This window comes from Saimiri boliviensis, chromosome 2 (genome assembly GCF_048565385.1).
Source record: "Saimiri boliviensis isolate mSaiBol1 chromosome 2, mSaiBol1.pri, whole genome shotgun sequence".
NCBI lineage: Eukaryota > Metazoa > Chordata > Mammalia > Primates > Cebidae > Saimiri > Saimiri boliviensis.
In genome coordinates, this window is record NC_133450.1 from 80,616,572 (window position 1) to 80,628,697 (window position 12,126).

The 12,126-nt window shown below is 44.8% G+C and overlaps 1 protein-coding gene across 2 annotated transcripts in view; it reads right to left on the minus strand.

The window, feature by feature from the left end:
* SQOR (sulfide quinone oxidoreductase) overlaps window positions 1-12,126 on the minus strand; it is a 51,906-nt gene that overhangs the window by 15,082 nt on the left and 24,698 nt on the right. For both annotated transcript variants that reach the window (XM_010339504.3, XM_003928897.4), the window contains 3 exons: window positions 9,438-9,491; window positions 4,890-5,084; window positions 1,776-1,985 (listed from right to left, as the gene is read on the minus strand). In XM_010339504.3, the coding sequence (XP_010337806.1) occupies window positions 1,776-1,985; window positions 4,890-5,084; window positions 9,438-9,491 (459 nt within the window). The remainder of the gene's footprint in view (window positions 1-1,775; window positions 1,986-4,889; window positions 5,085-9,437; window positions 9,492-12,126) is intronic.

The following is a 12,126-nucleotide window of genomic DNA, read 5'->3' on the forward strand; positions in this document are numbered from 1 at the left end:
CTAAAGAGACCTGATGCATCATATACGCAAATTTCCTTTGGGAAAATGAGAGAAAACGATCAAATAACAAAGCTAAAGCAAATGGGATAGAAGTCTGTAAGTGATCTAGGTAAAAGCTATATACAATTTTCTTTGTACTATTTTTATTTTTGCAACTTCTCTAAGTTCGAGATTATTTCTTGTTTTTGTTTTTGTTTTTTTTTTAAGATGGAATCTCGCTCTGTCACCCAAGCTGGAGTGCAGTGTTGCAATTTCAGCTCACTGCAGCCTCCACCTCCCAGGTTCCAGCAATTCTCCTTCCTCAGCTTCCCGGATAGCTGAGATTACAGGCACATACCATCACACCCAGCTGATTTTTGTATTTTTAGTAGAGATGGGACTTCATCACGTTGGCCAGGCTGGTCTCGAACTCCTGACCTCAGGCGATCCACCCACCTCGGCCTCCCAAAGTGCTATGGATTACAAGCAAGAGCCACAGCGCCTGGCCTGAGATTATTTCCAAATAAAAGTTTTTAAAATTATAACCCTGAATAATCAGTAACATTTCAAATAATTTTTAGTATACTATTTTAAAAAGAAAAGATGTATACAATACATTTTAGAACGAGCTGAGCTAAAAAGCTTAAAATTTGAAGTTTTGAAGTTTAGAAGAAGTCTAGTCTTTGGTTCACTTCAAAATTCCTTTTCATGGAACCCTTCATTTCTTGAAAAATTTGAATGAATAAAATGTGACTCTGTGAAACTTTGTCATTGGCAACAGCTTTTGCCAGAATGATGCAAACAAATATTCTTCCATGCATGTTTCTGCAGATGCTTTTACATCTTGGTCCTAATCTCATAACACCTCCAGAAAGTACTGTTCCCACTTCACAGAAGAAGAAACTGAGACACAAAGGCCAACCCCCTACAACAAAGGCCAAATCTTTCCAAGAAACGTGGTAGCTCTGCTAGATCCTTTAAGGGGAAATATTTTTAAAGGCAGCCTCTTCCACAGGTGAAAGACGTCCCTATTGTTCTTTTATTTTTTATTTATTTCTTTGAGACAAAGTCTCGCTCTATTGCCCAGGCTGGAGTACAGTAGTGTAATCTCGGCTCACTGCAACCTCCACCTCCTGGCTTCAAGTGATTCTCCTGCCTCAACCTCCCAGTAGCTGGAATTATAGGCACGTGCCACCATGCCCAACTAATTTTCATATTTTTAGTAGAGACAGGGTTTCAGCATGTTGGCCAGGCTGGTCTCGAACTCCTGACTTCAAGAGATCTGCCCACCTTGGCCTTCCAAAGTGCTGGGATTACAAGCGTGAGCCACCATGCCCAGCCAATCCCTGTTGTTTTTGAACTACCCACAGAGTTACTTTCTGCTCACAAGCAGGGCTGTTTCTCACATGCCACCAGTTGAGACAATCCCCAGATCCTGTACGCAAGGAAGCCCTCCCTTACCTCTACACAATAACCAAAGCTGTGGAATATATTTTGGCTACTTCAAGTGATTCGATGCGAGGAAAAACTGAGTCAAAGAATAAGACAAAAATTCACTTGGCACCAGCTGACAACGCCTTCTCACCTCCCACTGACAAAGCCTCTTACGTCTTTCTCTTCCCTGCCCATTTGGCCTACCTTCTCACCCTATCACTTCCCTAAGATGCTCATTTCACCCAGCCTTCCCCGGCACACAATGATGGCAGACAGGGTGGTGTGAGCCTCGTGTATCTATGGCGCATTTCAGCATTTCAACAGACAATGTTTCAGGCTGACAGCTTAACCTCACCACTCACTGAAATCACTTGGGTCTCTCCAGGTTTGTCCAGGTTTTCAAAAACAGCCTCCTGTTTATCAGCTCGGACTTCAATGAGGTTTTGCTTGTAGTTAACAGTGAGGTTCCGCTCCCGGATGATCTCCTGCAGGGCATCTGCATACTTCTTAACCCCGAAAATGGCTCCAAGAGAAGTGTTGAAAATGATATTGGCCTTGGATCGCTTCCCTGTCTGAGAAAAATAAGAAAACCACCAACACCAAAGCATGACTCCAGCTGCCTTCTTTTTTAAATCTAGACAAGAATTAAAACCCTCAGCAGATATCTTGCTAGCTTTTGCCATCACTATACCCTGGCAGGGCGATGGGTAGACCAATCCACTGCCTCCTCCTTTTGTTCTGCCCATGACCTACAACTAAGTACCCACGTGAGTCGGGGGCTGTGGGCACTGTTCAACTGAAGGCCAGAGGTGACGGTTAAGTCCAGGTCAAGACAGAATAGAGCAGAATGGAATATTTATTCATATATTCATGTATTCGTTCACTTAATAAATATTTCACGAAGTTCTAGAGTTAGCCAGATACTGTCCTAGGTGCTAAGGGAATAGCAGTGAGCAAAACTGAGTTCCAGGGCGCAGTACCTCACGCCTGAAATCCCAGCACTTTGAGAGGCCGAGGCGGGCAGATCACCCGAGGTCAGGAGTTCAAGACCAGCCTGGCCACCATGGTTCAAGACCAGCCTGTCTCTACTAAAAATACGGTCGGGCGCGGTGGCTCAAGCCTGTAATCCCAGCACTTTGGGAGGCCGAGGCGGGTGGATCACGAGGTCAAGAGATCGAGACCATCCTGGTCAACATGGTGAAACCCCGTCTCTACTAAAAATACAAAAAATTAGCTGGGCATGGTGGTGTGTGCCTGTAATCCCAGCTACTCAGGAGGCTGAGGCAGGAGAATTGCCTGAACCCGGGAGGCGGAGGTTGCGGTGAGCCGAGATCGCGCCATTGCACTCCAGCCTGGGCAACAAGAGCAAAAACTCCGTCTCAAAAAAAAAAGAAAAAAAAAAAATTAGCTGGGTGTGGTGGCAGGCACCTATAATCCCAGCTACTCAGGAGGCTGAGGCAGGAGAATCACTTGAACTCAGGAGGCAGAGTTTGCAGTGAGCCGAGATTGCACCATTGCACTCCAGCCTGGGCAACAGAGTGAAACTGTCTCAAAAATAAACTAAAAAGAGCAACAAAACAAACAAAAAGAAAAACCCTGAGTCTCTACCTTCTTGGTATTGTTCATAGAAACCAATAATCTCTCAAATGCAAAGATCTTACTGCACTCGAAAGAGAACCTTCCTCTCAGGCCATCCAAGACTTGAGAGAAAAGAGTTACACAAAGGAAGTTTCCAGGACAGAAGGAACAGCTGGTTTCTCATGCTTCTCTTTGCTTGGCTCCTTTCAGGACTTGCTCACTCGATCTCACCATATGAAGAAGTTAGGTGGGTAAGTGCCACAAAATATTGTGCCAACCCTTTAGGACCCAGTATGAACTTTCTTGGAGTCAGAAATGATTATTGGGACTGTCTTTAATTCCACACCTCACAGGGTTGTTGCTGTTTACAGAACTCGGGGGAAGGTCTTGCCCAGTCCCAGCCTCCGTGCACACATCCAACCACTCCCCAGCCTGTTCTTCCCCACCCATCTTCCCATATGTCCCTGTACAGGACTACGGGCTGCCTGGAATCCTGCCACTGTCTCACGCCACACTTTGGTAAACTAAATGTCACACCCCAGGCAAGAGCAGGGAGGGCAAGAACAGCTTCCCCCACAAGTTCAAACCAGGTGTTCTTGAGCTACAGACACCTGCTCTTACACGGAGGGCATTTGGAGAATGCTGAGAACGACTCCTCCTGCCCAAACATCTCTTTCCATGAAGGGTTAAAGCTCTATGAGAGGGTGGATGTGGTGGCTAATGCCTGTAATCCCAATACTTTGGGAGGCTGAAGTGGGAGGATCACAAGGTCAGGAGTTCAAGACCAGACTGGCCAACATGGTGAAACCCCATCTCTACTAAAAAAAAAATATATATATATATACAAAAATTAGGTGGGCATGGTGGCTCGTGCCTGTAATCCCAGCTACTTGGGAGGCTGAGGTAGGAGAACTACTTGAACAGGGACCCAGGAGGCAGAGGTTGCAGTGAGCCGAGATCGTGCCACTGCACTCCAGCCTGGGCTACAGAGTGAGGTTCCATTTAAAAAAAAACAACAACAAAACCAAAAACAAAAAAAATGCTCTATGTGAACATTTTTTGCTTTTAAAATTGGCATTTTTGCCTATTATATTTTTTTAAATGTACACCAAAGGGAGAGAAAATATTCATGACCTTAAACTTGAGTGGAAGTAGTTGATAGCACTATGGATAAAAATGAGCAACCTGTAACTAACTGTCTAATTATATGGAAATATCTAAACAATCTCCAACATATCTCTCCAGTAGACTTTTATACACACATTTTAAAAGTATGTAACAAATACTATTTAATATTATGTAATACATCTAAATGTTGCATGTACATTATGACTGTAACCATATTTAAGAATACAGAGCTGGGCGCCGTGGCTCAAGCCTGTAATCCCAGCACTTTGGGAGGCCAAGGCGGGTGGATCATGAGGTCACAAGATCGAGACCATCCTGGTCAATATGGTGAAAACCCGTCTCTACTAAAAATACAAAAAAGTAACTGGGCATGGTGGCACATGCCTGTAATCCGAGCTACTCAGGAGGCTGAGGCAGGAGAATTGCCTGAACCCAGGAGGCGGAGGTTGCGGTGAGCCGAGATCGCGCCATTGCACTCCAGCCTGGGTAACAAGAGCGAAACTCCGTCTCAAAAAAAAAAAAAAAAAAAAGAATACAGAAAATAAGCTGGAAAGCCGTGTCAAATTGATAACTGCAGCTTTATTAAGGCAATTAGATTACGAGTGATTTACTCTTCTATTTTGTAAATTTCCAATTATGTAATTTTGTATATATGTAATGAAAATTTAGAAATAAAAAAAGGATTATGAGAGAGAGAAAATGGAATTCTTGCAATCAGTGAATTAGCACTGTCTGCCCTGCTCATCTGCATCCCTGGAAAGGAAGCATACCTTCCTGAAGTAGGCTTCTGATAAATACATGATCTTCTGAGGGGCCCCAGCACACTTCACCGGAGTATTTGGGAAGGTAAAGACGGCATTGCCCTCTTTGAAATCCTGCAGAGCTTTCCACGTCTTCTCTACAGTCTTAACTGAGTAATTCGACCCTATTTTGGGATGAGCAAAACCTTCAGGTAGGCCTTTAATCTGCAACAAAGCACACAAAAATTTTTTTAAACAAAAGCACAAATGTCTTTAGAGTCCTTGTTCTTTGCCATTTCTACAACCTTTCAAATATTTCAGTACCATCATTACCCTCCAATACCCAAGCTCCTGGCTCAGGCAGGTGGGTGAGGGTTCTAAGACCAGAAGTGTGGCACCTGTGGTCACCGGTCAAACTGCAGAATCGGCTCAGTCAGAAGAACCTTCCAACTCTCTGGCCTTGAGAATATAATTTGAATATAAACTTTCCCACCATCAGAGTGAGGACAAGACATCAGCCAGCCTTCCTTTTAGGAGAACCAGCTGCCTTACTCGAAAGAACAATTGGAAGGACCAATAGCCATTTATATCATCAAGAATAGGAAACTTAATTCACCCTTCATCAGGCTGTACCAGACCAAACTCTAGGGAAAGGAGTAAAGCCAGGTACCTAAAAACATGGACTTTAGAATCCCACATACCAGTTTGAGTCCTGGCTCTTCCACTTACTAGCATTGTGACCCTGAATAAATTACCTCAGACTTCTAAGTCAGTAGGTCTCCAAGTGTGGTCTTCAGACCAGCAGCATAAGCACCACCTGGGAATTTGCTAGAAATGCAGATTATCAGGCCCCACTCTAGACCTACTGAATCAGAAACTCTGGGGGTGGCCCCAGCAATCCGTTTAACAGGCCCTCCAGGTGATTCAGATGCACTCTCAGGTTTGAGAATCTTGCATTCACCATCTGTGAAATGGGGATAAGGTACCTGCTTCACAGGGTTGTGGGCAGAAGTTAATGAGGTCATGCATGTAAAGGACACATGTACATGGCAAGTATCCCATAAATGTTAGCTTATTACTGCCAATAAGATCAACTGGAGGGGCCACGTGCGGTAGCTCACGCCTATAATCCCAGCACTTTGGGAGACTGAGGCGGGCAGATCACAACATCAAGAGATCAAGACCATACTGGCCAACACGGTGAAACCCCGTTTCTATTAAAAATATAAAAATTAACTGGGCATGGTGGCACACTCCTTCTGCCTCAGCTTCCCGAGTAGCTGGGACTACTACTACTCTCGTGTAGTAGTCCCAGCTACTCGGGAAGCTGAGGCCGAAGAATTGCTTGAACCGGGAGGTAGAGGTTGTAGGGAGCCGAGATTGCACCACTGCACTCCAGCCTGGGTGACAGAGTAAAAAAAAAAAAAAAAAATCAACTGGATATCTATTATAAATGTTAGAAGGCTCATGGAGCACAATGAAGATGACACAGACTAAGTTAAAGAGATATAACCCTAGTTCTTAGCAAGAGCAGGTTCAACTTCAATAATCAAGAAACAGTCATCAAGATGGGCTGGTCCTTCAGAGCCTCCCCAGGCCATTCTCCGGGCCACCTCCAAAGTCACTCCAGATACCTATCTCTGAAGTCTCAAGAAACAGAATCCTCTCATCTCCTCAGTGGCCTGGGTTCATTACTTAGTCACACTCACTGTTTAAAGCAACTATTCCTCTGTTACTGTTCACCCGATACAGTTAGATAGTAGTAACATTGGCAGTCTCAATAATAATAACCATCATTGTTAATATAAAATAACCTTGCATTTTAATGTTTTCAAAGTTTCACATCAATGCTAACATTGGATATTCACCAGGTACCTCTGAGGGAAGCAAGGGAATATCATTAGCCCATAGAATAGATGGAGCCCTGCCCAGAATCTTAAAGAACCAGATGCCAAGGCCTCCGCCTACCTGCCTGGGGGTCTTCTCACAGGACCGGCATATCTTCTAGTTCCCAAAGCAAACCTCACTGTCCCAGAGATAAACAAGCAGTTGATGTCTTACCACCTTCATTATTTTTCTCTAATTTTAAGAAGCTGTCGTTTATTGAAGAGGTGTCATAAAGTGGTAACCAAGCTTTTTTTCAGGAAAACCTGTGTAAAGAGTGGTTTTGACCCCTCATTCAGTCCAAGTGGCTTCCCTGGGAATGCTGAAGCAGACAGAGGTAGAGAAGAGGGCAGAGAGGGAAAGGCAGAGTCAGGGAAAGTGGTGAGGTGTGACTCTCCCTTCGGCTTCCAGCAACAGGCTGGGAACTAGGGAGCTGTGGACTATCCTATCACACAGAGTAGACCGGCAGGCAGGACGGCCTGCTGCAGAGACCCTGTGAAGCTGGCCTGAGAAAGAGGCTGAGAGAGATGGACAAAAAGAGGTTGCCTCAGTCCAAGAGCTCCAGCCCTGCCAGAGGCCCACCTACATCCCTGCCCTAGTGTCTCAGAAACATCTCAGTATTTTCTTTTTTTTTTTTTTTTTTTTTTTTGAGGCGGAGTTTCGCTCTTGTTACCCAGGCTGGAGTGCAATGGCACGATCTCGGCTCACCGCAACCTCCGCCTCCTGGTCTCAGGCAATTCTCCTGCCTCAGCCTCCTGAGTAGCTGGGATTACAGGCACGCGCCACCACGCCCAGCTAGTTTTTTTGTATTTTTAGTAGAGACGGGGTTTCACCATGTTGACCAGGATGGTCTCGATCTTTCGATCTCGTGATCCACCCGCCTCGGCCTCCCAAAGTGCTGGGATTACAGGCTTGAGCCACCGCGCCCGGCAACATCTCAGTATTTTCAACAGGTTATCTCCACTTTTTATTTACGCCAACCTGAGTAGTTTCCTTGAATTTCAATCAGAGTCCCAAGTAGCACAGTGACCATGGTTAAGTTATTACATCCCCTTAGCCTCAGCTTCCTCATCTATTAAGTGGAGATAAAAATGCCTTTCTCACAAGCAGTTGTAAAGAATCAATTTTTGACTCCTGGCTGGGCGCAGTAGCTCATGCCTGTAATCCCAGCACTTCGGGAGGTTGAGGCAGGTGGATCACTTATGGCCAGGAGTTTGAGACCAAACTGGCCAACACAGTGAAACCCCATCTCTACTAAAAAAAAAAATAATAATATAAAACTTAGCCAGGTGTGGTGCTAGGCACCTGTAATCCCAGCTACTCTGGAGGCTGAGGCAGGAGAATTCCTTGAACCTGGGAAATGGAAGTTACAATGAGCCAAGATCACACCACTGTGACGTGGTTTGCTACAAGAGGCTGCTATGAACTCTGAGCACTGGCCTCTGCAGTCCTTCTTACATGACACTGGGGCTGTGGGAAGACAGTACCACAGAGATGCGTTGCCTTTCCTCGGCCAATACCGTGGGGGCTTTTTTGGAAGGGATGGACCTCTCGAAAGTAGTTGTAATAGGCACCTTTCTCCATATCGTCTCCTTGGTCGCTTGCCTGTCATTCTAACAGACTCATGGCCCATGGCACCATGACTTAAAATCATCTTACGATAGTCACAACAACTTGTTGCTTCTCTGAACTTTCCCACAACACATCCCAAGACATTTTCACTACCTTCCCCCAGATATGTCACAATTCAGGTTTATTTACATAGAAACACACTTCAAAGATGCTTACTGGGCCAACTCTGACCTTCCCGAAGCTCTTGACCCGGTTAGTACAGATGTTTCCTGTATTCCAACTATTTACCTGTAGTCCCCAACAAGCTTCTGGAAATGATAATATTTACCGATTTACTCCACTATGTTTTAGAAAATACACTTGAATCTCACAACTGTCGGATCACATCTGGCTCCCTAGCTTACTGAAAAGGGAGACCCGAGGAACTTCTGGGGGGCATTTCGGCTGCATCGTTACTTCATACTAAAAACCCAGCGTCTACACAACAAAACCCAGATGTCCCTCCAGCAACTGAGGAACTAACTGCTGGGGTTCCACCCCTTAAAGCAAGTGTCCCCAAACTATGACCCGGCCCGCGGGCCGCATGCGGCCCCCTGAGGCCATTTATCCGGCCCCCCACCACACTTCAGGAAGGGGCACCTCTTTCATTGGTGGTCAGTGAGAGGAGCACAGTATGTGGCGGCCCTCCAACGGTCTGAGGGACAGTGAACTGGCCCCCTGTGTAAAAAGTTTGGGGACGCCTGCCTTAAAGTCTGCTTTAAAATTTACAATCTAAATCCTACTCCAAAGGAAAATTTAATCTTCAATATAGCCAACTCAGTGTCACATAGAAAGGCAGCTTTCTTACAAATGTGGAAAGAAAACTGCTGTTTTGCAAGAATTATCATTAAGCATGAGCATGCTGAACTCTGATTAAAGCTTACAGCTAGAATATATCAGTATTATTATTGACAGACTGTTAGAGAAGGCTTCCTTAAAACTGTAAGAGAACTGCCAAGAAATCAAACCGTAAGATATTTTCTTAGAACCCCTTTCTTGTCAAATGAATGTAATAAACCAACTAAATGCAGCATTTGCTCAGCATAGATAAGCCAGCATAACACAGAAAGTTTCACACAGTACCTTCTCATAGTCCAGCTGGATTCCGAGAGCAATAATAAGATATCGGTAGGAGATCTGCAACACAAATAGACATTATTTTAGACCAGGACCTGAGAAACAGCAGCTCAAGGACTGACTCAGGCCCCAGATGTGGTTCCATGTGGTCTGAGGGAAGCAGGGAAATATTATTAGCCCATAGAACGGATGAGAAAGCTGAAGCAGAGCAAGGTTGGGAGTCCCACTCAGGTTCCCATTTTTTAATCTGAATGTCTTGGGGCTAGGGTAGGTGGGCAGACAGGAAGGGAGCGGTCCACTCGCCATCATGCCTTCTCTTGTCTATGCCTCACATCTCACTGCTTCACAAATATTTTATAACCTGCCTAGGCCCAGAAAGCTTGAGACAGCTATATGTTTACACAGTGAGAGGCCACAATTATTTGTACGGTACTTGTATTAACACTTTTTCATATTGAGAGGTAAGAAAATGGCTTCCTAATCTTAAAAGACAATCAACTGTCTAAAATCTATGGGGTAGGCCAGGCACAGTGGCTCACACCTGTAATCCCAGTATCATGGGAGGCCAAGGCAGGTGGATCACTTGAGCTCAGGAGTTGGAGAAAACCTCAAGAAGAAAACCTCAAACTTTCTGAATGACTTCAAGTTTTCAGGTCAGATGACCTAAACCCTCAGAAGCGGCAAAAGCCTATAGACAAGACTTTTGAGCAGTTACAGACAGCAGTGTAGACCCTGCCAGAAGGCTGAACATGTGCGAGTGTTCTCACATTACACAGGGGTCAGAGAGAGAAATTCTGACACCAACCCCTTAGTAAATAGGCTATTAATCCCTTGCAAAAGTCTAGGCTCAACTACTAAATAGACATCTATCTCATAGTAATTTTTTAAAAGATTACCCAGGCATGGTAGTGTGCGCCTATAATCCCAGCCACTCAGGAGGCTGAGACAGATAGTTTGAGCCCAAGAGTTCAAGGCTGCAGTGAGCTGTGATCTCGGGACTGCACTCCAGCCTCGGCAACAGAGCAAGGCTCTCTGAAGAGAGGAGGGGGGGGCAGGGAGGGGAGGGGAGGGGAGGGAAGGGGGGAAGGGAGGAGGATGGGAGGGAGGAAAGGCGGGAAGGGAGGGAAGGTGGAAGGAAGAGAAACAGAAACGGATAAAGGAAGAAAGCAAGAAAGAGAAAGAAAGAGAGAAAGAGAAGAAGGAAGGAAGGAAGGAAGGAAAGAAGGAAGGAAGGAAGGAAGGGAGGGAGGGAAAGGCACCAACATAGCTTCACAGGTGATAAGCCTGCTGCTTTCAATCGGTGATCAACAGTCAAGAACTGCTGGCATATAGTAGATACTCAATAAATACATCATTTTCCTTTTTATGTATTCTTTTAAAAATAACACCAACATTTATTGATTATTTGCTCTGTGCTAGGTGCTGTTTTAAGTGCTTCATATTTCTCTCATTTAACACTCACAACAACTTGATAAGGTAGCTAGGTACTATTATTATTATTCTTATTTTACAAATGAAGAAACAGACACAATTTGCTCAAAGGTATTTACCGAGCACCTTCTATGTGCAGATATTGTGCTAGGTCCTGGGCATAAAACAATGAAGAAGAAGGATACACTATCTGCTCCCCAGGAACTCCATCGAGTAAGTGAGACAGGCATTACAAGATAATCACACAAATTATTACTAAATCACAGAATGCTGTGATGGCATGACAAGGGGTAACCTGACCTAGTCTGGGAAGTCAAGGAAGGCTTGCCTGAAGGAGTCATATCAAAGCTAAAGATGAAGAGGGGTTAGCAAGAGGTAGAGGTGGAAGCAGCATGTGCAAATGTCCTGGGGTTAGAAAAAGACTGAGGCATTTGAGGAAATAACAGGCCAGTATGGCATGAGCAGGAACAAGAGGAGAATAGAACCAGGTGAAGTCTGGAGAAGGAGCCATGGCCAGTCTACACAGAGCCTTGAGATGTGTTTCAAACAAACACACCCCTGGATCAGGGAAGAGTCAGAGACACACTGAGTCTAGGTTTCAGCAATGCCTTCAGCTCAGTCTTTCACCTAGTGAATAAGGTGGGAAAGTATAAACTAAGAATGGAATGGACCAGACACAGTGGCTCATGCCTCCCCAACACTTTGGGAGGCCGACGTAGGTGGATCACCTAAGGTCAGGAGTTCGAGACCAGCCTAACCAACATGGCAAAACCCTATCTCTACTAAAAACACAAAAATTAACTGGGTGTGGTGGTACACACCTATAATCCCAGCTACTGGGGAGGCTTAAGCAGGAGAATCACTTGAACCCGGGAAGCAGAGGTTGCAGTGAGCCAAGATCGCACCACTGTACTCCAGCCTGGGCGACAGAGTGAAAATCCATTTCAAAAAAAAAAAACAGAATGAAACGATTTGGTCAATTGAATAATATTTGCTAAAGAATGCTGACTAATTTTGTGTAATCTAAAAAAGCTCTCTAGACTCATGTTACAGAATTAAAACCTTGAACTTATATGAAACTGTGAATAAGAGATAGGAAAAACTGCTAATGGAGTGACAGTCATAAATCCAAAAGACCCAGATAGGTTGGGAAGATGAACTAAAACCAGCAAGATGATTTCTCACATGAGATGTTACATGCTGATTTCTGATATCTGGCTATGAAGTAGTTTTGCTTCATAAAATCTCGGAAGAAAGTCCTCCT